We start from the raw sequence: 25,649 nt of genomic DNA, 5'->3' as shown, positions 1-25,649 counted from the left end.
AAACCTGTTTCTCCCACGTCAATTTCTGAGTCACGCATTCAATATTCTGATCTTATTTACCTTATGGCAGTTTGCTCATGGTTCAGGCAGTCATTCAGAGAAGAATACCTTTGTGGTTCTCCCTTTTCAATATTCACATTCCCTCAGCAGAACCTCCTTCTTTGTCTTACCAATGTCATTGGTCTCCATGTAGGCCACCAGAATTGGATACTCCCCCCCCCCCCCCCCCCCCCCAAACTCTAAGTTCCTTCCTGCCGGCCCTGAGGAGATGTCCTTAACTCAGAGAAGACATCCGGTGAGGGGAGTGATGGCAATGGGACTGCCAGGAAGAAGGGAGTAGAGGAAGGCAAATTGAAAGGTGAGATGGCAAGAGAATTAAACACAGTGGAATTGGAAGAGGAATGGGCGAGTGATGGGAGGAGGTGGAGAAGGGTCATCACCCAGCATAATAGCAGCCTCAGGTAGAATGGGAAAACTGAAAGAAGAAGTGGTTTGTGCAGAATAAATGCACTATGGCATCCCTGCATGTCCCAAAAGTGTACATTCCCACAAGGAACGATATTTTCAATTCAGACAAAATTCCAATAAGAAGTATGGTGGGGTGCAATTTATACTCATCCAAACAGAAGTGGTCTACCCTGCAGAGGCTTAGATAGAAAGCTCCTGGTACTATAAATGCCAATTCTTAGGGTCTTGGCATTTGAGTCAGAAATATACCTACTCTTCCAGAGTTTAAATGCTGGCCATAGAATCACCCAAAGCTAAAGAATTTTTAAGCTGTTTTGGTTCAGCTCATGAATATTAGACAGGTCTACAAAACCTGCAGGGGAGCCCAAGGCCCGCTGGTTTACTGAGGGAGGTGCAGGAGCTCTTTGTTCACAATGTCAGCGAGAGAAAGATGTAACTAATAAGCACAGAACAATGCTGGCATCATGAAGAGCAGCAGAGCAACACCAGCAAGTGAATGGCACTACATGCAAATGGTAGATAAAATGAGGTAGCTATACCTTTCAAGAATACATTTGGTGAACCCTCAGTTACAATGATCTTGCGTTTCGTAATTTGTTAATGCAGTTAAATTGATCACCTTGATAGTATGAACTTTGTGGGCATTCCTTTTTGTTGTAATAAAGGATATCAGCATAATATCACTAGAGGGGAAACATGCCATGTGATGCAGTCTTACTTTCACTTTTGCTTTGAGCAGAACACACACACATGCACAGCTCAAACTTTATGCCGATGTATAACAGTTCTCATGTGCCTAATTTTAATAAGTGAACCCATAATGTGTTTACCCGATCCCTTATAAGCGATCGGTGCTTTGCATTTTTTTCACAATAAATAAGTCCAAGGGATTATATCATTATAATAACACAAAATTTCCGATAAGGTTTGGAAGCTAAGGAGCAATGAATGGAAACTGCATGTGATTTTCTAACCTTCCTCTGTGATGCGTGATTAATCCACTCGGGAGGCTAGATCGTACCCGGGAATAAAGGCTTTTATTCGCAACAAGAATAGAGCATACTGCTTAACAATACTATAAGAAGTCTCACAACACCAGGTTAAAGTCCAACAGGTTTATTTGGTAGCAAATACCATAAGCTTTCGGAGCAATGCTCCTTCATCAGATGGACGAAGGAGCATTGCTCCGAAAGCTTATGGTATTTGCTACCAAATAAACCTGTTGGACTTTAACCTGGTGTTGTGAGACTTCTTACTGTGCTTACCCCAGTCCAACGCCGGCATCTCCACATCATAACAATATTATCCCAGACTCAGGGCCACTAGGAAGTGGCAGTGACCTTTATACTCCTATAAGAAGGCGGAGCCAAACGGAGTGTACCACAGAACAATGCTAACAGGTGGAACACCCCAACCCTAACCCCAACAGTAACAAGGTAACATATGTACAAGTACCCATAGTGGTAACCATCTATGGTTCAGTACCCATAGTGGTAACCATCTATGGTTCACCACACTCTGTAGATCAGTTTTTCAGCACTATGGCAATCAGTCGAGTGAACCTTCTATGCGCCACCTTCAATGCTTGATATCAACTCACAAGCCCAACAAAGGGCAGTTTAAAACAACAGCAGAGGTGTTGTTTAGAAATTGATTTCACTACTGTACATATATTTTTCTTTGTTCATGAAACCCAAAAATCATTTTTTTATGATTCAATTATTGATCTCACATTAACGTACATACTTACCATAATTACAGATTTACTACAAATGGAGACCAACTTGTTATTCATTCTGTTATAGGCCAGAACATTGATAGATTTTTCATGGGACAGGGGTACCAGCATACTGTCCTGTACAGCAGACATGAGAGGTACAAAATCTATTGTATTGGAACCTGCATAGTCAAGCAAACATACACATTGATTTACATTAATTTGCATTAATAACAGTGGAATGGTTTATATTGAATGAATGTCACCTTGATTTTGGTTCATAACAGAGTAGGATCTTATAGATAGATAGGTGCATGTAGTCCTCCAGTATCTCATGCAAACTGAGCTGTGAAAATACTGCTGAAGCAGCTATCACTTACTGCCAATCCAAGTGCATATTATACGTGAAACTGGAGACAAGTGGCCCAGGACAAGAATAAGGTTCAGGCAAAGCCCTGGGTGAAGAGACAGGTCAATGGAATATGCTGAAAGTTGTAGGCAGAATAACAGGGATTTTTGCCAGAATTCTATTGCTCTGCCCGCCACGGAATCAGAGCGGGCAAAGGGTGGACAATGGAAATGTCAGTTGTCCTTGGATGGGATTTTCCAGTCTCGCTCGAGCGAGGCCGTAAAATGCCACCTATAAGGTAAGTCCTGTGAGCAGAAACAAGCAATCAGAAGGTCACAGGGAAGAAAGAGTGGCAATTGGTGGAGAGAGAAAACAAAATGTTAAAAATACTGAAAAATAGAGGTTAAACTATGGGACAAAAACAGTTTAAAGGAACAAAGCTTGGTGCAAAGTGCAGTATAGCTGCCTTGTACATTTCTTGGACAGAAATAAAGGACAGAATTTTACCAAAATTTGTCAGTGTCAAGCTGTGACTAAAAACCAGTGTGTATTTCTCCATATGCACAGCCGAGTTTTCAGAACAGATTTTCTGGCACTTAGTTCACAGAAAATCTGGGGTTGTGTTTACTCTCTGGTGGGGCGGGGACTGATAGATTAGGCAAGGCCGATTCCACAGCGATCGGGGCACCATCTTTAAAGGGCGTCCTGATTCGTGTGAAAAAGAAACTTCCTCCATCCCTCTCCCATCAACATGGAGTATCGCCTCGGCGAACCCTGCCTGGCCATGGAAGTATTGTGGGCGCTCCTCTCCCTCCCGCAATCGCCATAGAAATATCGAGGGCATTCACCACCATACCCTCCTCACACTTTATAAGTATAGGCGCATTCCCCCCCTCACAGGCATCGGCCCTACCCGTAACACACATAAGGGACCCCCCCCCTCCCCACATGGGGCTCCACTCCAGCATTGCCAACTTAGCACTGCCATCCTTTCATTGACACTGGCACTGCTCCCTGGCACAGATTGGCACCTTCAGGTAAAAAAAAATGGGGATTTATCTCATGACATCACTCTGATGTGACAAGCTATGAATGAGCCTGCCCCACAAACAACATCGGCCTTCAAGGGGCCTAAACAAAATAAAAGAAGAAAAAAAGTCTCCCCCACCCCCGTTAGACATGGGAATACCCCGTCCCCCTCCAACGGCACAGCAGCACAGTGGTACAGTGGTTAGCACTGCTGCCGCACAGCGCCAGGGACCCGGGTTCAATTCCCGGTTTGGGTCTGTGCATTTGTGCGGAGTCTGCACGTTTTCCCAGTGTCTGTGTGGGTTTCCTCCGGGTGCTCCAGTTTCCTCCCACAGTCCGAAAGACATGCTGGTTAGGTGCATTGGCCATGCTACATTCTCCCTCAGTGTACTCGAACAGGCGCCGGAGTGTGGCGACTTGAGAATTTTCAGAGTAACTTCATTGCAGTGTTAATGTAAGCCTACTTGTGACACTGCTAAAATAAAAAGAAGTGCACAGTGTCCAGGAAAGAACAGAACTCCCCCCTCCACCCTCCCATGGACAAGGGAGCCCCCTACAATGCACATGCCTCCACTCCCACTCGTGGAAACCACCCCCCCCAAGGACAGAGGGCAGTGCCAGGGACTGGGCCAGGGGTTGGTACCAGGTTACTGCTGAAGCATGACCATCTCCCACAGGGCCTGTACTTAACAGTACGCCTCCAGAGGCTTCTCTTCACCAGTTCCTCATTTATCAATGCATTGGGAGAAAGAGTTGGGGGCCTGAGTAGGACTGGAAAATGAGTGTTCCGCATACTCCATCAAAAGACAGGCAAAACCAGGGCCCATGTGAGTACCCATAGCAACACCTTTTACTTGGAGGAAGTGAGACAAGTTAAAGGAGTAATGAATCAATGAGAGAATAGGTCAGCCAGGCAGAGGAGGGTGGTGGTGGATAGGGACTGTGCGGACCTCTATTGAATGAATAAGTGGAGAGCTTTGTACTGGTGGAAGATGGAGATGTAATATTTGAATGTTTATTTGCAGGGTATTCATGGAGGTATATGAATTTAGGACAGTCTGGGAAAAGAGATGACTTAATCACTGGATAATTCTTACTATTAATTGTTAATTAATTGAGGTTTATTTCATGCAGGCGGCGGGCATTAATTTATGATTCACTTGAGTCCATATGAGTAGACACGGATCGAAATTGTGTTTGTCGGGTTAGGAGGTGTATGTTTGTAAAATGTAACTCTCAAAATGAATATAAAATTGTGTAAAGATTGGCTCAAGCTCTATCCTTTGCCAACTGACTTTCTGGTTAACACCTGACGCCAAATCGCATTCAGCAAATGCAGAGTTCCCTTCTGGACAATTGGATCTCTCTTCTGGAGAGATCATTTGCATTCCCTCTGGGTGGCTCAAAAGCTGCAAGTTTACATTGGAAATCGAGGCACCGAAACTGGGTTTTTTTGGATCATTCATTTGAATAGTTGGGAAATGATATTCATTTAAATTTTCAATATGTGTTTTCACCAGCTGGAACTCCCTGCCGACAGTGTAAAGTTAGAAACTTGATCCCAGTTTGGGGCAGCAGGGTGGCACAGTGGTTAGCACTGCTGCCTTACAGCACCAGAGACCCAGGTTCAATTCCAGCCTCGGGTCACTGTCTGTGTGGAGTTTGTATGTTCTCTCCATGTCTGTGTGGGTTTCTTCCGGGTGTCCGGTTTCCTCCCACAGTCCAAAGATGTACGGGTTGGGTTGATTGGCCGTGCTGAATTGCCCCTTAGTGTCAGAGGGTTAGCAGGGTAAATATGAGGGGTTACAGGAATAGGGCCTGGGTGGGATTGTGGTCAGTGCAGACTCGATGGGCTGAATGGCCTCCTTCTGCACTGTAGGGATTCTATGATCCCGAATAAAGCATTTGTTGCCCCAAGCAATTTCCCTTCTATGAAAAGACCAACGTTTAGCTTTGGGGTAGGTACATGATGTATTGAGAGATCCTGTAGCCATGATTTCTAAACTGCACACAGACTAAAATAACTTGAAGAATTCAAATGTCAAATTGATCATCTGTGATTAATTTTTGATAGCTTGGACACTTACCTGTAATTAATCTCTTAGCTTTACGATCAAAGATCATTGTGTTGAAGTGCCGATCTCCTTTACGGTCACCCAGAGAGAAGACCTGTAGCACGGCAAGTGTTTGAACATCCCAGACCCTGAACATCTTTCAGCAGGAGAAAAGGGAGCTGTCATCAGTTACATTTCTAGCTTCTTTTTGCCATGTATTCTTACCCAATTCAAAGGGAAAAATACGCAGTCAGTACAAAGCATCTCCAAAAGTAGAAAAACGAATTCTAACTTGTAAAGTTCTAATTAGAGCAACGCAAGTCATTATGAACCACTAAGATGAATGATGTGTGATATTGCTACCAGCAAATAACTTGAAAATAAAATAATATCATGCTGAGCTTAATGTCCTTGAGTATTAAGGTTGTATGGTTCTTGAGGTCAATAGCTTGCCCATCTAAAAAAAATACAGCATAGGTATGATGTGTAAATAAATGAAGCAAAAATTTCAGCTTTTACCATGCTACAAAGGTCATCGGTTAAGTTCAGAACAGGAGGGGAACAAAAAACCACTGAAGCGGTTCCTGCAACTATCCTAGACTTACTTGGCACTCACCATTCACCTTGGTATCTGCTAATCTACCTGGCAATCTTCCTACAAATCTCAGTTTTACTCCATGCCTGTACCCCTCCCATGGAAGACACTCTACGCTTGCCATGTGATGGCTGCACTCCTTGGCTCACGCTAAGGTCACCTTCAGCCACCTGCACACTGCTCAACTATTTTGAACCCCCCCCCCCCCCCCCCCCCCCCCCCCGCCCCGCCCAGGGATCCAGGTATCTGTGGACCCAGTTTGAGAAACATTGCCATACAACACTGCATGGAAGTTATCCTAGATGTCTGGACATCCAAAGCTATCGGTCCCCAAGTCATTATTGGTGCAAATCTGCGGCCAAAATAATAATTATGGTGTGGTAATTAAAATAACTAAAAATAGGTGTGATGGTGCTCATCAAAATCATCCAGCAACTTGTGATGAGAAAGATATTTCCTGTGAATCTCTACATCGTGCTGGATGATCACTATTTTACCCTGAGCCTTGTGAAAACAGCAGCTTCCCTGCAACCTCCCATCAGTTTCATAAAGTTGCTGCTTTTGTGCATCAAGCGCTAACTAAAGTCACCATCGAAAATTACGGTTCATAGTTAACAGCTCAACCACCGTTTAAGTTTTTTAAAGAGATGTTAGTTCCTGCAATAACAAACAGCCTCTCCAGGCAATAAAAGAACAATTTAAACAATGGTCACTCGTTCATGCATTTAGCAAATTCATGTTACGGAATTCTATTTTAGAAATTATTTTTGTCCCTTTCCTTTCTGTCTTTTTCATAGGGTCATAGAGATTTACAGTATTTACAGCATGGAAACAGGCCCTTCGGCCCAACTTATCAGCCCTTTTTTTAACCCCTAAACTAGTTCCAATTGCCCGCGTTTGGCCCATATCCTTCTATACCCATGTAACTATCTAAATGCTTCTTAAAAGACAAAATTGTACTCACCTCTCCTACTACCTCTGACAGCTCGTTCCAGACACTCACCACCCTCTGTGTGAAAAAAGTGCCCCTCTGGACCCTTTTGTATCTCTCCCCTCTCACCTGAAACCTATGCCCTCTAGTTTTAGACTCTCCTACTTTTGGGAAAAGATGTTGACTATCTAGCTGATCTATGTCCCTCATTATTTTACAGACTTCTATAAGATCACACCTAAGCCTCCTACGCTCCAGGGAAAAATGTGCCAGTCTTTCCAGCCTCTCCTTATAACTCAATTCAATTTTTTTGTTTTCTTTCGGTACTTGATTTGACTCTTCTTCATCCCATTTCCATCTTCATTTTTTGACCTTTCTCATTGCCTAATTCTCACTGAAGCAAACATTCGCTAAGGTATCAGAAGCCTGATTACTCTTACTGCGCTGTTATCATCTGCTGCATCTCCACCAAAAATATTTGGAGCTGAAGTGTTAGGTTTTTTAGGGAACATTAAAACTGACAAAGCCCCAGGGCCTGATGGCATCTATCCTCGACTGCTCAGGGAGACGAGAGATGAAATTGCTGGGCCTCTGACGGAAATCTTTGTCGCTTCTTTGGACACGGGTGAGGTCCCTGAGGATTGGAGGATAGCGAATGTGGTCCCGTTGTTTAAGAAGGGTAGCAGGGATAACCCAGGAAATTATAGGCCGGTGAGCTTGACGTCCGTGGTAGGGAATTTGTTGGAGAGGATTCTTAGAGACAGGATGTATGTGCATTTAGAACGGAACAATCTCATTCGTGACAGACAGCATGGTTTTGTAAGAGGGAGGTCGTGCCTTACAAATTTGGTGGAGTTTTTTGAGGAAGTGACAAAAACGGTTGATGAAGGAAGGGCCGTGGATGTCGTCTATATGGATTTCAGTAAGGCATTTGACAAAGTCCCACATGGCAGGTTGCTTAAGAAGGTTAAGGCTCATGGGATACAAGGAGAAGTGGCTAGATGGGTGGAGAACTGGCTTGGCCATAGGAGACAGAGGGGAGTGGTCGAAGGGTCTTTTTCCGGCTGGAGGTCTGTGACCAGTGATGTTCCGCAGGGCTCTGTACTGGGACCTCTGCTATTTGTGATATATATAAATGATTTGGAAGAAGGTGTAACTGTGTAATCAGCAAGTTTGCGGATGACACGAAGATGGCTGGACTTGCGGATAGCGAAGAGCATTGTCGGGCAATACAGCAGGATATAAATAGGCTGGAAAATTGGGCGGAGAGGTGGCAGATGGAGTTTAATCTGGATAAATGCGAAGTGATGCATTTTGGAAGAAATAATGTAGGGAGGAGTTATACAATAAATGGCAGAGTCATCAGGAGTTTAGAAACACAGAGGGACCTAGGTGTGCAAGTCCACAAATCCTTGAAGGTGGCAACACAGGTGGAGAAGGTGGTGAAGAAGGCATATGGTATGCTTGCCTTTATAGGACGGGGTATAGAGTATAAAAGCTGGAGTCTGATGATGCAGCTGTATAGAACGCTGGTTAGGCCACATTTGGAGTACTGCGTCCAGTTCTGGTCGCTGCACTACCAGAAGGACGTGGAGGCGTTAGAGAGAGTGCAGAGAAGGTTTACCAGGATGTTGCCTGGTATGGAGGGTCTTAGCTATGAGGAGAGATTGGGTAGACTGGGGTTGTTCTCCTTGGAAAGACGGAGAATGAGGGGAGATCTAATAGAGGTGTACAAGATTATGAAGGGTATAGATAGGGTGAACAGTGGGAAGCTTTTTCCCAGGTCGGAGGTGGCGATCAACGGGGGTCACGGGCTCAAGCTGAGAGGGGCGAAGTATAACTCAGATATCAGAGGGACGTTTTTTACACAGAGGGTGGTGGGGGCCTGGAATGCGCTGCCAAGTAGGGTGGTGGAGGCAGGCACGCTGACATCGTTTAAGACTTACCTGGATAGTCACATGAGCAGACTGGGAATGGAGGGATACAAACGATTGGTCTAGTTGGACCAAGGAGCGGCACAGGCTTGGAGGGCCGAAGGGCCTGTTTCCTGTGCTGTACTGTTCTTTGTTCTTTGGGTGAGGGGGAAAAAATCTAATGAGTTAAATGAGTACATGCTTCTGAGCCATTGGAGGTGAGGGGAACCCAAAGCAGGATGGAAATCTTGTCAGATCAGCTTCACAACACATTGCCACTTAGAATCATAGAATAAAGTCATAGAATCCCTACAGTGCAGAAAGAGGCCAGTCAACCCATCAAGTCTGCACCAACCCTCCAACAGAGCATCCCATCCAGGCCCTATCCCCATAAACCCACGTATTTATTCCGCTAATCCCCCTAACCCATACTAAGGGGCAAATTAGCATGGCCAACCCACCTGCACATCTTTGGACAGTGGGAGGAGGAAGGAGCACCCGGAGGAAAACCACGCAGACTCCCACACAGACAGTCACATAAGGCCGGAATGGAACCTGGATCCCTGGTGTTGTGAGGCAGCCGTGCTAACCATTGTGCCACCATGCCGCCTCCAGGGGATTATGCCACAAGGAGTAACCCATTAAGCCCCTTGAGCCGTGTCGAACAGTTACAGCCTCCGAGTGGCAGGGTAGCCATTGTAGCTGGAGGCTCCAGTCAGAATGGAAGGCATGGTTCCAAAAATCAGTCACATCCATGGCGATGCCTGTAAATGTGGGAAACTTTCTCCACCATGCCCTCATGTAGAATGGAGGCAGCCGCATATCTCTGTGCTTACTTCAGATATGCCCATGTCTGATTTTGGAGAACTCCAGAATCCTTAAATGGATGGGCCACTGGAGTTAGCAACATCTAACCATAAAAGCAAGAGCAACTTGAAATGGTCACTCACCCCTTCAGTGGACAGGCTAATGATTTGTTGATCTGCTTCATTGATTACTACTTCATTAATGATGCAGCTGTGGCCATACAACAATGCCTTTGGTTTGGTGAACATATAAGGATTCCAAAGGCGGAGAATTTTATCTTCACCTAGACATGAAATATGAGATGTTCAAATTTTGAACCCATACATGCTTGAGTTTAAGTTCTACTTGAATATAGATAGAGAAAAATTCCAATGTGAAATGCTTATATTGCAAAGTCTCTCCAGCAAGACATGCAATGTGTAGATTTAGGGAAGTATACAGGAGCACACGGGATGTTGACCTGCCAATTTCACAGCAGTGCTTTGAGTGCACAAATCAGTATAAAAGCAGGCAAACTCATGCTGTCCTGGATTCCCTTCTCTTTTTGTTGTGTGGTTCTTGCTTCATTGAGTGACCACCAATGCCTCTACTTACTCAGGATGTTAAGGAAATTCGGCATGTCCACTACAACCCTCACCAATTTTTATAGATGCACCATAGAAAGCATCATTTCCAGATGTATCACAGCCTGCATGGCTCCTGCTCTGGCCAAGACCGCAAGAAACTACAGAGGATTGTGAATGTAGCCCAGTCCATCACGCCAAATCAGTCTCCCATCCATTGACGCTGTCTACACTTCCCACGGCCTTGGAAAAGCAGCCAGCATAATCAAGGATCCCACGCACCCTGGACATACTCTCTTCCACCTTCTTCCATCGGGAAAAAGATATAAAAGTCTGAGAAAATGAACAAACCGATTCAAAAACAGCTTCCATCGGACTTTTGAATGGACCTACCATATATATCATCTTTATCTACACCCTATCAGTGACTGTAACACTATATCCTGCACCTTTCCTTCTCCCTATGAATGGTATGTTTTGTCTGTATAGCATGCAAGAAACAATACAAATCAGTGTATCCCAATAAATGTGACAATAATAAATCAAATCAAATTTTCCACCTTGATAAAACTACGCTCATCTGAAACTCTGTTCCCTGTGTCCTAATTTACAACAAGTTCTGTTCACCCACCACCCCTGCACCCATTGATCTTCATTGGCTCCTGATCCAGCAATGTCACCACTTTTTAAAAGTTCTTATCCTTATTTTAAAGTCTCTTCCTCTTTTTTTTCTGAACAGATCTCTTTAATTAGCTTTTTGTATGCAGGAGAACATCAGAACCATATTGTTCTGAATATCAGAAGCATCGGAACTGAACTCAGAAATGTAGGTGTATTCGATTCAAGCACAAATTTCTGTGCACTCTATTCAACTTGTCCTCAGGCAAAGTAGAAAGAGGACAGTGCCTTAATCAATCAGAGCTAACCTGCCGGATTTGAATTAAAACAAAGCTGGGCAGTTAACTGTCAGCCTTCAGTTATTGGTGCATTCTCCATGGCAACACCTCTACCGATCAGCATCCTACAAAATTCTGATTTGGCACTTACCTCCAGTAACAATGGTATTCGCTTTCACACAATAATCAAATGCATTAACACCTCTTGGGATTGAAAGTGTTCTAATTGGCCTGTAGTCGGAGATAAAGAACATGTCAACAGAATAGCAACTACCATGCAACTTAACCAATGTTTTGTAGTTGAGGGTATTTATCTGATAATAAAGGTCACATATGGTAGCGTTATTGTTTGGTGGCAGGAAGGAGCGGGCAGAGGGGGCTGAATCAGGCAGGAAGGTTGCAGGCAAGGATCCTGCCATCTTCCTGCTTCTGCCCCAATTAAGCCTATAGTGAGAAGACCTGGAATTGGCCCTCCTGCCTGCAACTAACTGAGACCCCTAAATTGATTCCCCCTTAAGGGCCAAATCCCACTCTCACTGGATGGGTAACTCACTATGTGGGAAGCTCAAAAAGTAAAGCCTATGAAAGCTTGCTTGAGGGTTTTGGGCATTGAGATGAGGGTCCTACATTCAAAAGAACTTAATGCCTGATTCAGGGTCCTAGCATTGGGAAGGAAACGGCTCACTGAGGGCCACCCACTGCCTTTGCTGCTGACTATCCTATCCTATTCCACATGAACCACCGCTCCAACCATCATTGACTTGTGCTGAGGTCCATCGGCAGTCATGGGCCTCAGGGGGATGTAGTACTGGCAGCAGCCACAGTCATCCTTGTGGCACTGCCAAACAATGAAGAGCTGCCGGCCTTTGATTGGCCAGCAGCTCTCGACGAATTGAACATCTATCCCTGTGCTCCTTGATCTTTGGAAGAACTGCAACTGCCCAGTTCAGAGCTTGATTGGCATTTAATTTTGTATGTCTTCCTGGAAAGACTTGATGCTGGTCTCTCCAAATGATGGGCAAGACTTTGGTCAGTTCCTTCACTCATATCCCATAGCTTCTCTTTACTCCTGAATCAATTTTCAAGTTCTTTATCTTCAATCTCAGAAAATGAGATGCAATCCTGCTTCCAGGTCTTGGTTAATCCCCACTTTAGTCAGCTGTTGAAAGCTCTGTTGACAATATTCCACATAAACTCGGTCCTGGATCAAAGTCTGGATTTTAAAACTTTCATCTTTGTTTTCCAACTTCTCCAATCCTGCAATCGTTTGAGATCTTTGTGTTCCTCCACTTCAGATCTCTTGGGATTCTCCAATATTCGTCACTCCACCATTACCAACTGTGTCTTCAGTTGCCTAAGTTTTAGAATTCCTTTCCCTAATCTCTCTACCTTCCTATCACTCCCTTCTTCTTGAACATGCTCCTTAAGACCTAAAGACTCTTTATCCATGCATTACGCTTTGGTCACCTGATCTAATGCTTCCTTACGTGGGTCGGTGACAAATTTTGTTTGAAAATCCCTCCTTTGTTTACCATGTTAAAGGTGCGATGAAAATGCAAGTTGTTATTATTCAAATGGCATTGACCTTACCTGGTGAATACATGGGAAGGTTTTGTGTCTGCGTTGGCTGTCAGCGTAAATGGCCACACAGGTCCAGGACCTCGCAAGAGTGGGGAAACGAGATTCTCACCTGAGAGATCATGTTTCCTGATTTTCCATGTCCCTCACCAGAAATGGCGGGAGCCTCATTTCAATAAATTTTATTAAAGCTAAATATAATTAAAGGGACTTCCCTGCAATATGTTCTTACTTCACTGAATTTTCATACCTTACTGACATGACATAAGGTTGGCGAGATTGACAATAGGTTTTCAACAACTTTAAACAGTCAAGGGGAACCCGTCAGGGGCTCAAAGTTAAGTATAACTCCTGAGGGGAGAGGGACACAAGCACCCCAACATGGCAATGCCAACATGGCAATGCCAGGATAGGCCCTGTGGGAAGTCCCAATGGTGGGATTCCCCCTGTGTGTGGTTGGGCGGGGAGAGGGGTGCCCTGATGCTTGTGCAGGGGTCCCCCATGTCTGTGGAGGGGTGGGGGGGGGGGGGTGTATTTACTTCAGACGTAGATCGGGACGCCCTTTAAAGATAGCACCCAGATCTCTGTGGAACCAGCATCACTGATCTATCAGGCCCTGCCCGGCCAGAGTGACAGCGAAAACCACGCACCCCCCAGATTCTCTATGCACAGAGTGCCAGAGAACCTGGGCAGAAAACTGGAGAGCTATGCACCGGTTTTCGTACTGAAACTGACACTCTGAACAAATATCGGAAGATTTTGCCCATGCTATGTATCTGTATCTGTTCTGAAGTTCAGTGGAGCAAATGAAACTGTCCTTTCATGTCATGGCAATCTGAAATAATATTCGGATACAAAATGCCATCATAGAACGCAAAACAGAATTGGCTCTTAAAACCTAACAGAGGTTTATAGATCTTTTGATGGTCAAACTTTGGACCTTTGTTGTGGTGGCTACATGAGTCCCACAGCACAGCCCTGTCCAGAAAGACCCTGGCAGGGAAGGAGGCCCCTGCACTCCCCAACCCCAGGTGCAGTACCTAACCGAGACGGTGACACAGGAGAGTTCAGAGGTCCTGCAGCACGGTGCTGTCCATGAAGACCAGCTCAACATGGAGACGGAGGGCAGGAACCGGCAGAGTGGTGTACAGCACATCATGAAAAAATTTGTTGCCCTCACCTTAAAGTCTCTGACAAACTGAGGGCCACCTCATGCACATCACTCTTGAGCAGTCGGGTTTGACACCAATGTGATTTCTCGCTAGTATTGAAAGACCTGATGGGACACTGGCAGGCAGCTGTTTTAATGAGCATTCATGAGATGCAAATGAATGCAAGTGGAATTCGTGCCACCTGCTAGTGGGAAGACGGACCTGCGTTTAACCCGCCACTGGGAGAATTGCAATGTAATTTGACGCTGATGGGTTTCCAAACTTTTGGCTCCCACCAGATTCTCCCTGCCTGCCAACCACCAAACCCACAGGGAAAGTTGGGAAAATTTCGCCATTAGTGGGAGATTTTATGGATTACACAAGAGCAGGAAATGCGGCATGGGGATGGCTTAATTAAGCAGTTGCAAAATCTCGAATTTCCGATGGTGGGTTGCGATACAGGGATAAAGTCAGGGGTGTGTTTGTGGCACGCCAAGCTCATTCTCGCAATACATTTGCAGGCCATGAATACTCATCAATGTGAAATATTTTTAAACATTATTTCCTACCTTTACGATAAAGTCAGCAACACCCGAGAGTCTTGCGGCGCCCGGTTCACATTTGTTTAAAGGTGGCATGCACCAGTTGCCTTTGTGCAGTTGCGTTTGAGGTCAATGGTTTTCCTTGTTTAACTCTATGGCACAAGTGAAGGGAGCAGGCTAATGGCAGCTTGAATGGAGGCTCAGGACTGGCAAGGGTCAATCAGTAGTCGTGGGGAGGGTTGGGGGCATGGGGGTGTAAAATGGGAAGGGCAAGGTGTGGCAGAGGGTGGGTGGTAGGAACAGTTAGTCAATGATGGGCCTAAAAGGGGGTTGTTAGTACTGTCCAAATGTGTGTCCATCTCAGGGTGCTGGCTGGCAGAGCCCCTATGGGACTTTGAGTTCACCTACACCATTTCATTTACCCCTGTTGAAAGTAATCTCGGATAATGCCCTTCACAATGTATGGAAGGGCCTGCTGAGCCTGCAAGTGTAGCCATGTCCCACAGAATGGTGAACACACTGGGCGCTAAAAGGAACATTCAACAAGAATGAATAAGGAAGGAACATAACATTGTTTCTTCCACTGGAAAGGAAATGTGCTTGTAACCATCAATGTGTGCCAACCGTGAGGATGATGGATCATCATTAGAATGATGATGCACATATAAATAAAGTGAAACCAAAATAAAGTGAAATATTTATAAGAAAAATTTAATTCTGAAGAACAAACGCACCATATTTGTGTCATTATTCTTTATGTTAGTGGCAATGGAATTGGGCAGGCAGGTTTTAGCCAAGCTTCCTGTTTGACCAAATGACTGTTTAATAGCCCGCCCATAGCAGCAGCATCAGTTGAGGGTGAGTTTAACCACTGATTGTGTGATCGTGCATGTCCCCTGCGTACATTGCCAGTGCTTTAAATTTGAATTGTAATCTCATGGGTAAAAGCAAGAGATCGGAAGTGAGACACTCTTCAAGTGACACACACTGTTGACAAGATCTCCCCTTTTTGAGAGACACAGCATAAAATCATAATTTTCTTTTCAAAACATAAACTAATATAGATTGACGGTTGGTTTATAAACATCATTACCAAATTACTTATTTTTTTTAATGGGGCAGAACTCTACAAACACAACAGTACTGTATTTTAAGACACTTTACAGAAAGCCTTTTAAAAGTCCGACGCATTATCGGAACATTGCTACACATCTGAGCTCTGAGAACTTTATCTTTGTTTCGAAGAAGAGTTCAAGCTGTTGCAGGACAGTTAGGAAATAATACAAAAATATTTAAATTCATATAGCACCTTTCATGACCTCAGGACATCTAAATGTTTCCACAAATTTTTCAAATGCTTCCAGGTGTTTTAGAGAGGACAATGCCAACGTGTTAGACAAAAACTCAGCCAAGTTAAATTCCTGGAATCCGAAAATTATTCCTTTAATTTTGGGTGATTTTTTAAAAGACTGTTTTAAAGCTACATCTGAAGTCAGAAACTGTTCAGTGATACTTTAGTAAAAGTTAAAGTGAAACATAATGCCGAAAACATTGTCCAACATGAACTTGCACCCAACTGAGCTTTTCTCCTGCCCAAGATCACACTTCTTAAGATCTAAATGCTACAATTTAGTTTAATGATTACATTATCACAATCAAGCTAACAGAACCACAAAAGATCAAAAGTTATAAGAATTGATTTTAAACCAGGTCAGAGCTGTTCAAAATTATTTTGACAGTGGGAGTTCATGCCTGCGTTCTGAGCAGTGGCACCTGTTTTGTAAATAGAACTTTCTAGTTTGCATTCCGGAAATATCGACCATGTCAGGTCCTTTTATTGAGTCTCTGCACCTTTCGGGCAGCACAGCAAGATAGCCTTCAGATGCTGTACCCAAACCGGCAAAAACAACTGGAAATTCTCAGCAGGTCTGACAGCCTCTGTGGAGAGAGGACAGAGCTAATGGCCGGAATTTTAACACCTCACCCGCCCAAGAATCAGGGAAAGCGAGGCTCGCAGAGTGGCACTCTCCATTGGCCTCGGCAGGATCTTACAAGCCTCGGGCAGGCGAAGTGGTATAATCTCAGCAGACATTTCAAGTCTGGGATGACTTTTTGTTCACGCTGGCGGGAGTTTTTGGTCCCGCTGCAGCGAATGGAGATTTGACTGAACGCCAAGTTCTCCGTCCCTGCAGCAATGGGGCGTGAATAGTCGGGAAATTCTGGCCTTTGTCTATAGCCAGGAGAGCAGTACTCCAGCGCTGTACTTCCAGCCCTGAGGTCTGACTGTGCTGACCAACTTTCTCATGTTGAGTTGAACATGTTGATGAAAGGAAAGACAAGCTTCCTACAGAGGGCACTGCACGTAGACCCCATCTCCCAAGATGGATGGATTGCAGAAAACCCCCAGGTTTTCGGAGTTCTCTCATGAGACAGGTTTAGTTCTGTTGAGAAAAGCATGTCTTTCTCGTCGTAATTCTGAAAGAGTTGACATGCATGACTATTAAGTGTGGCCACATATTTCTACCAAGCAAATTTACAGTTGTGTGTAACTCACTGACAGTCTCCAAGCTTGCGTATGTCATCCAGGACCAAAGAGTGTACGCTGTCTGGAGAACAGCATGCAAAGCAGTTCAAATGGGAAATGTACTTCACTCTCAATACCCAGCCATCGTGCAGTTTGCGACGCAAAATAGTGCTGAAAAAGAAACATGATAACAGAAGATATCATAGAATTCCGACACTACATACTGAAGGAAGCCATTCGGCCCATCGAGCCTGCACTACCAACAATCCCACCCTCTCCCTGGAACCCCAGATATTTACCCTGCCAATCCCCCCAAAACTAGGGTCATTTACTAATGCCAATCAGCCTAACCCATACATCTTTCGAGTGTGGGAGGAAACTGGAGCACCGGAGGAAACCCACGCAGACACGAGGAGAACCTGCAGACTCCATACAGACAGTGACCCAAGCCAGGAATTGAACCCGGGTCCCTGGCGCTGTGAGGCAGCAGTGCTAACCACTGTGCCACTATGCCCCACTAATATACTCTGTATTTTAGCAGAGTGGTTGTTCTTCAAATTTTTTGATGATGGATCTTTTCTTTATCTCATTAATTAGGCAGTTACTTTGAGCATAGGTCTTATACAGAAGATTGTGGATTCAAGACCCACTCCAGTGAACTTGAGTGCCAAATCTAGGCTGACATTCCAGTGCAATTGAGTCAGAGGTGGCATTCTTTGGGTAAAACATTCAACCAAGTTTTCGCCTACCCTCTCAGGTGGATAGATAAGGTCACATGACACTGTTTTGAAGAAGATCAGGATAGTTAGTATTCCCTGGTGTCTGAGCCAATACTTATCCATTGACCAACAGGACTAAAATAGATTATCTGGTCATTATCACATTACCGTTTGCGAAATTATGTCAGCTGGAATTCTCCGACCTCGTCCACGGGTGGGATTCTCCAACCTCGTCCACGGCTGGGATTCTCCGACCTCGTCCACAGCTGGGATTCTCCAGTCCCATTTCTGTGAATGGAGATTTGACTGAGCACCGAATTCTCCATTCCCACTGGCAGCACTGGCAGTGTTTGACATCGGAGAATTCAGGCCATTATGTGGAGACTGACATTTCTGACATTACAACGATGACTACACATCAATAATGCTTCATTGGCTATTTTAAAGTGCTTTGGGATGTGCTGAAGTCACGTTATATAAATGGAAGTCATTTTTGCATGTGTCATAATTTCTAAATTTTCCATGTCTCTAAAACCATTGAAAGTAAGCTCATAGAATCATGGAATGATAACAGTACAGAAGTAGGCCATTCAGCCTCACGTCCATGCCAGCTCTCTGCAAGAGGGACATTGCTAATCCCATTCAACTGCCTTTATTCATAGTCATAAAAAACATTTTCTCTTTGGGTAATTATCCAATTCCCTTTTGAAAGTCGTGTTTGAATCTGCCTCGACCAAACACTCAGGCAGCGACATGTGCTGTGTTTTTAAAAAATGGTTTCGCTCTGGTTCTTTTGCTGATCATTCTAAATTGATATACTCTGGTTTGAAAAAAAAGCTTCAATATGTTATTTCAAAACATTTGCTGTTTATGTTCTGGGGTTGATTTTGAACTGCTGCTTCCCTGTTTCTTACCTGAAAAGTTAGCAACTGGAAGAGTGAAATCAGGTGGGCACCGTCCCTTTGACGCTCAAAACTCCATTGATTCAATTTTCAAGCAATCTCTTAATAAATGGACATGTGATTTAAAGAGGAAGGCATCAACATTAATTTTCTTCCCAGATAAGCACCCTTAGGTGCATTGACTTGAACAGGCACCGGAGTGTGGTAACTAGGGGAACTTCACAGTAACTTCATTGCAGTGTTAATGTAAGTCTTACTTGTGACGAATAAATAAATAAACTTTGAACAAGTAGTTCAGAAAAAATGCATCATGGACAGAAGCCAGACATTTTCTGAGACTGACAGAAATGGTGATTAAACAAATTCACCCATCACTCTCATGCGCCACCCCCATGCTGAACTGCACTCCCTCCCCATTGGCCGATGCCACAAATTTAAAATTTTCATACCTTCATGGCCTTGACTGACATGCCCTCCTTATCTTTATAGCTTCCTCCAGCCATACTAATAGCCCCATTCCACCAACTACAGCTCTTTATGTGTAAACCTCCTCCCACCCTCACCCCCCTCTCCTCTCTCCAAGGCCTTTGACCTCTCACCATTGGTAGGGATGTCTTCAACCGTCAACCATGCTCTGGCATTCCCTCTGTGAACTTCTCCACCTCTCCATGTCCTTCTCCTACTTTAAGGCCCTCTTTAAAACCCATCTTTTTTGACCAAGCCTTTGGTCAACCCTCATCGTATCTCCTTGTCTGGTTACATAGTATTGCAAACAACCCACAAACAGCAACAGGATGTTTGGCCCACCAGTTCCATGCCAGTGTTAAAGTTCCACACAAGCTACCGCTCACCCATCTTCATCTCTACAACACTACAAATATATTCTTCTATTCCTTGCCCCTCATATGTTTACCAAGCTTCCCCTTAAATGCATCCATTCCATTCACCTCAACTACTCCACATTTTAACGACTCTAGGGGTAATTTCTCCAGAATTAACTATTGGATTCATTAGTGACCATCTTAAATTAATGGCCCCTACTTGTGGTCTTCCTTGCATGTTTGAGCATCTTCTCCATGTCTATCCAATCAAATCCTTTCATATTCTTAAAGACCTCTATCAGATTACTCCATTGTCTCTCTGAAGCACCTTAGTGGTGGGCCATTGATTTGCAGTAGTACTGATGAATGATTCTGATATTGCCGGAGCCACAGGCATGAAAATGAACAGTACCAACACATTGGATGGCTGGGCTGGCAGTATGTAACATTTTCATGGTCCCCACGTGTACTGCAGACTTTAATGACTTTGCCCAGGTCAGGCAAAGTAATAAAACAAAGTAATAAAAAGTAATAAAACAAAGTAATAAAAGTAAAAAGTAATAAAACAAAGTAATAAAAGTAGTAAAAGTCAAAGCCCAGAAAAATGTATTGCCACTTATCTTCTTTCACTCAACATTTTAAGATATCTGGTTTGGTCCTAGTATCTGGCAAAGACAGGGGCCTGTTCGACACAGATGCAGAATTACTGAAGTGGTAATTATGTTAGTCTAAGCCCTCTGGATTACTAGTCCAATAACATTATCCCAATGTTACTTCCCAGCAGTGTGGTGGCGGTGAAAACCCCAGATGTATTTATGTATCGTCTAGATTTTCCAATGGATATGAGGAGAGTGGAGAAGAGGAGGGAAAGTGTAAACTGCTTCAGGATGGATGAACTAATATGGGTTGAATGACCCTTCTCATCTGTAATTATTTTGCAATCTTATGAAGGGCAATCCATTTTTGCCCTCTCTCACCAAACTGAGTTCAATTTGCTTGATTTAACAGCTCAGTATGTTAACATTTAGCTGGCAATTTATAATCTATATAATAAAAATGATTTGGCTCTTTCAGAGTTTTTGAAGCTAGTTGACTTTTCAAAGACAAACGAAAACTATCTAAATACATGTGATAATTTACCGTCGGAGAAGGCGCGGATCCAAAGCCTGGGATTGCGAAGCATTACTTTCCATTGTGGATTTCTGGAAGTTGAGGTCATCAGTTCCCACAAGTATTCGATTCAGAAACCCAGCATCATCACCAATCAGCATGCAATCTTCATCCTGATACTCAGGCAGGATCACCGTGCAGATACAAAGGATAATATTTTTCATAGGTTTAATCGTGAAAAAATTAGTCTGTTGAAAATCACAAAGACCAGTTAAAAGCTCTTCAGATGCTTTGCATATTTGTGAAGATGAAAAAGGACAATTTGGCATTTGACAAACATCTCTGCTAAAATTTAATTTACTTTAATCCAATGCACAAGGCAATTGCCATCAGCACATCATCATGAATGTTTTGAAGAAGTGATTATGTGAAAGAAACAGATTCAAAAACAAGGATGAGGATTCTAAATCTAAAGCCATGGAGAACTGGGAGACAAAGTAGGTCCTAGAGGACAGGGGTAGCGAGGGAGCAGTATTTGGTGTGGAATAGCGACACGTGCAGCTCAGTCTCAGACAAACAAGATTTATAGTGATAAGGGAATGGGAGGCTGGCCAAGACAGTATTGATCAAGTCTCATAAATGACTAATAAGGTATGTAGAAGTGTCTTGATATGGAGTTATTTTAATTCCCATTCCTTTAAAAATAAACAAAAACAGGTTGCCTGTGTGAGTGAGAGTTGGAAAATCTATGTTCTAATGGTTACAATAGCTGTCTGTTGACAGTTCCCAATGGGCTACCATTAAGAATGGTACGGCACAGTGGTTAGCACTGCTGCCTCACAGCGCCGGGGGCCCGGGTTCAATTCCGGCCTTGGGTCACTGTGTGGAGTTTGCACGTTCTCCCCTCTCTGGGTGCTCCGGTTTCCTCCCACATTCCAAAGATGTGCAGGTTAGGTGGATTGGTCATGCTAAATTGTCCCTTAGTGCCCAAAGATGTGTAGGTTAGGTGGATTAGCCATGGTAAATGTGTCAGGGTTATGGGGATAGAACAGGTTGCTGCGCCTGGGTAAAGTGTTCTTTCAGATTCGGTGTAGATTCGATGAGCCGAATGGCCTCCTTCTGCACTGTAGGGATTCTATGATGAAGAACACTTGGCTGCTTTCCACAGGCTATAAGCATCCCAACAATGGGGCCCTAAGTTCTTAGTTTGATTTACAGCTCAAAGAAGTTATTAAAAAATCAGTTGATGTGGGGTTTTGAATAGAAATATGCTTATTTCTATAAATTATTAAGCACCTGAGGATATTTAAATATTTTGAATGGGCTTTCATGAATAGGAGTGTTTCTTTTTATTTTGGTCAAAGTTGCAATAGATATTTAGACCTTTATTTTATTTAATCTCCACACGGCTCCTTAGGTCTGAGCAAGTAGAATATTGGGCGAGTTGGCATCAAGGGTGTAAGGGCCAAGGATGTTGGATGGGTCAGGGGGCGGGGGGGGCGGAGTTGGCGTGGGTTGATATTAAGTTATCATAGGGGGCCATAAGGGACCATTGGGGTGGGTGAGGGCTATGAGATGGCATAGAGGGATGGGGACCATTGGTTTGGGATGAGCAATGGATGTCGGGGTTATGGGTTGTGAGGAACGAGTGCCAGAATGGGACAAAGTTAGGCCTTTTAACGCGCATGCTTTGACACTCTGCTGTCCCTGAAATTTCTCCACTACCTCGGTAGCAAAGATCTGACCCCATATCTATTGTAGTGTTGACTTTACAATGGAAGTAACTACTGCAATTCATATTTCCATTCTATTTCCTGCACCAATTAATATTATTTTCAATTGCCTCTAATCTAATTGCCTCTTAAATACTGTAACTGACATAACTTCAATAGTCACTTGTGGAAATGCATTCTATATTCTAATAAAATGACAATGAAAAATCTAATTACCTCACTATAATGCTTCCCTTGTTTGTTCCATGCTTATTCCCACTTGCTACAGATTCATCAATCAGTGGAAATAATCTTTCACTATTTATCATTTCAAATGTTTTAGGTTTTTTAGATTCTTTCTTAACCTTTGCTGCTCCAGTAAACGTGATTTGCCAAGTCTCATCATAAATATGTCTCCTTATCCCTTGTATTTTAGTGAATCTAGAATGCAATCTTGCATGGATATTAATTCCTGTCTATACTGCAATGCCGAGTAAATATTCATTGTCTCCTTTTCGCGCTTGTATTTTTCACGCTTGTGTATAAAAAAATATTCATTTGTCCTTTCAGTGGCCTTTTGTACTTGCAATCCTATTTTTAGATATTTATGCACCGAGACCTCTGGATCTCTTCAGTCTTTCACATCACTGGTAATTTTCCTGTTAATGCTTTCTCCTTTTGCCAAAAATAAACTGAGGATGCATTTGCTTGTTATTTTATGTGCAATAACACACTATAAAGAGGGTAAACATTTTTTTTTAACCAAGAAATTGGGATAAAAGTCATATTTCCTATAGTAACATACTCCCAGGTTTCCTCGTGAAGTCCACTGAGATTTCACTAGCCTGATCTGCAGATGTCAGATAAGTGCCATGGTAACTGAAGCTTTCCTGGATTTAAACTCCTAAAATACTATAGGTAATTGGCTGAGTTTTCTAAGATGCATTGGTTACCAAGACCATCTGAAGCAGACAAAGGTTGGGAGTTCTTAAAGATTTTGAGGGAAGATTTCTGTAAAACTGTTTTCCTTTAGCATTCTGTTCACAACTTGCAGACACGTTTCTCATAGAGTCAGACCACCAGCAGCTGTTCGGGCAGCTCCACACTCCCAACCCCTCACCCACAATTAGAATTTCTGAGGAACTAGTCAGGCGTTCCCTAAGTGGTATCTAATTGTATGCCGCTTTCATGGGAGGATGCAGCAAAACAGACTTAACGCAAAAGGCACCAAATCAGTAAAATATTTCTTTCTTTCTGCTGAACAAAATGTACCACAGCCAGTCTCCCTTTCTTTCAAATTTCCTGAAACCGCGAACAATCTCTGCCCCTCCAAGGCCAATTGTTACCAGTTGAGTGAAGATGGGTCCACTACAAACTGTGCTTTTGCTTGTATGACTCCAACCTCCATTAATATCAACGTACCACTATTTATTTGGAGTGAATTCTAAAGTGCATATGATCAATTTACTCTATCTTAATACAATGCTCCCACTAAATGCAAAAAAAAAAATTTTTTCCTCTTTCTACTTCTAGGTGAGATTGTGGGTAGGGGGTGAGGGCGGCAGGGATAGCGAGTGGTAGCTTTTTTTTATGTTCAGTAACTCTTCGCATGTATGAGAAAACACTGAACGCCCCCCCCCCATTCCAGAATGCTTTTCCACTAGTGACCATTGGATCAGAGTTTATAACATAATTTAAAAGAAAATCCAATAAGCATCATAGAAGACAATTCTAAAAAGACATTAGGAAAATATGATCGGGCAGATAGAATGAATGCAGTTAGTACTAGTTAGTTGTACAAGCACATTGGGCTAAATCATACCTTTGTGTGCTACATTTCTAGGATTGCTATGAAGAACTCTATACTCCGTTCAGAGGGCAAAACAAGGAAGTTTACCTGATTTTTAGTCTTTGGTTTATGATCCCAGATAACAATACTTGTCTCAGTAACAATCACAATTCTTTTTAACTGGCCAAGGTAATCACAGCCAGTCACTTGGGAAATATCCTACATGAAAATGAATAAATGAATAGCATCTCTACAAACAACCATTGTCAAAAATTCATGGAAGAGAATAATTATTCTTTCTTTACTACTTAGTATAGTCATTTACATCTAAATTAAGCAAACAAATTTTTCTATGAAAAGAAAACAAATTTTGAACAAGCTACTCAGAAAATGTTCCATAACACGATTACTAATAAGCTGCACAATGAGTTGAAATTTTTTCTCAGCCTTGGTTCAGCAGTAGTGCTTTCAGATGGGAGTCGGAAGGTTGGGATGAAACATAAACTGAGTCCACATCTGCCTGTTCAGTTGGACATAAATGGGTGATACAGCACTATTCAAAGAAGCGGTGGTGGGGAGTTCTTACATGTCCTGGTCAATATTTATCCATCAAGCAACATCTCTAGAGGAATGGTTATCGTCACAAAGCTTTCTGTGGAACTTTGCCACGTGCAAACTTGCTGTCATGTTCCCGCTAAACTATGCAGATGTATGACAGTGCAGCAGTCTGGAAGCTACCACATGTGGCTTGTTCCAGAATATATAATGCCCGTGCAAAACTGCACCAAACAAAATTGAAGGAACTGCGCACTGAAAAAGCTGGTCTGTACAGCAATTAAATCTTAAATGGAACATTAACTGTCCCGTTCCCTACTCCGAAAGCTTGCGTGGCTTTTGCTACCAAATAAACCTGTTGGACTTTAACCTGGTGTTGTTAAACTTCTTACTGTTCCCTACATCACAGATGGGGTTGGTTAGCTCCATTGGCATATGGAGTAGAATGTTGCCAATGGCAAAGGTTTCATCCTTGTACCAGCTGTGGTAATTCATGGTGGTTGCCTCCTTGTCTTGCCCCATACTTGATGTGGAGGGGGTGTCCCTCAAGCTATCTAACATGTCTCTCACTAACTCTCACAGACAGAGAGAAAGATAGATGCTTTTTGTTTGCACAACCCTCCTGACCTCTTCAACAATTCCTCCATGTGACCTCTCCTTTCCATATTATTAGACAACTTCAATCTTGCCATCTCATCACAGCTAACTTTAACCTCTCCCATCACCTCCTTTGCTGCACTGTGCATTGTCAATCTACTTATCTGATATCAATTCCCCTTGTCCTGAACCACTCCCCATGAGTTGTTACAACTCTGCTCTTAACCCAACTCAACCTGAACCTGGGTTTGGTATTAATTTCCAAGTATAGTGCTACCAACATATGGAAACTAAATTATACACATAACACATAAAATCTTACATCTG

General features: G+C 43.3%; 1 protein-coding gene across 1 annotated transcript in view; it reads right to left on the bottom strand.

The window, feature by feature from the left end:
* The window catches only part of LOC144504902 (WD repeat-containing protein 64-like), a 139,768-nt gene that overhangs the window by 73,109 nt on the left and 41,010 nt on the right, over positions 1 to 25,649 (bottom strand). Inside the window, exons 5-10 of the mRNA XM_078230650.1 lie at positions 20,700 to 20,917; positions 17,148 to 17,288; positions 11,474 to 11,553; positions 10,007 to 10,146; positions 5,651 to 5,774; positions 2,219 to 2,367 (exon numbers count right to left, since the gene is read on the bottom strand). Of these exons, the coding sequence (XP_078086776.1) occupies positions 2,219 to 2,367; positions 5,651 to 5,774; positions 10,007 to 10,146; positions 11,474 to 11,553; positions 17,148 to 17,288; positions 20,700 to 20,917 (852 nt within the window). The remainder of the gene's footprint in view (positions 1 to 2,218; positions 2,368 to 5,650; positions 5,775 to 10,006; positions 10,147 to 11,473; positions 11,554 to 17,147; positions 17,289 to 20,699; positions 20,918 to 25,649) is intronic.

This window comes from Mustelus asterias, chromosome 15 (assembly GCF_964213995.1).
Source record: "Mustelus asterias chromosome 15, sMusAst1.hap1.1, whole genome shotgun sequence".
NCBI classification, from domain to species: domain Eukaryota; kingdom Metazoa; phylum Chordata; class Chondrichthyes; order Carcharhiniformes; family Triakidae; genus Mustelus; species Mustelus asterias.
Note: the sequence above shows the minus strand (reverse complement) of the source record. Positions and strands in the feature narration are given on the sequence as shown.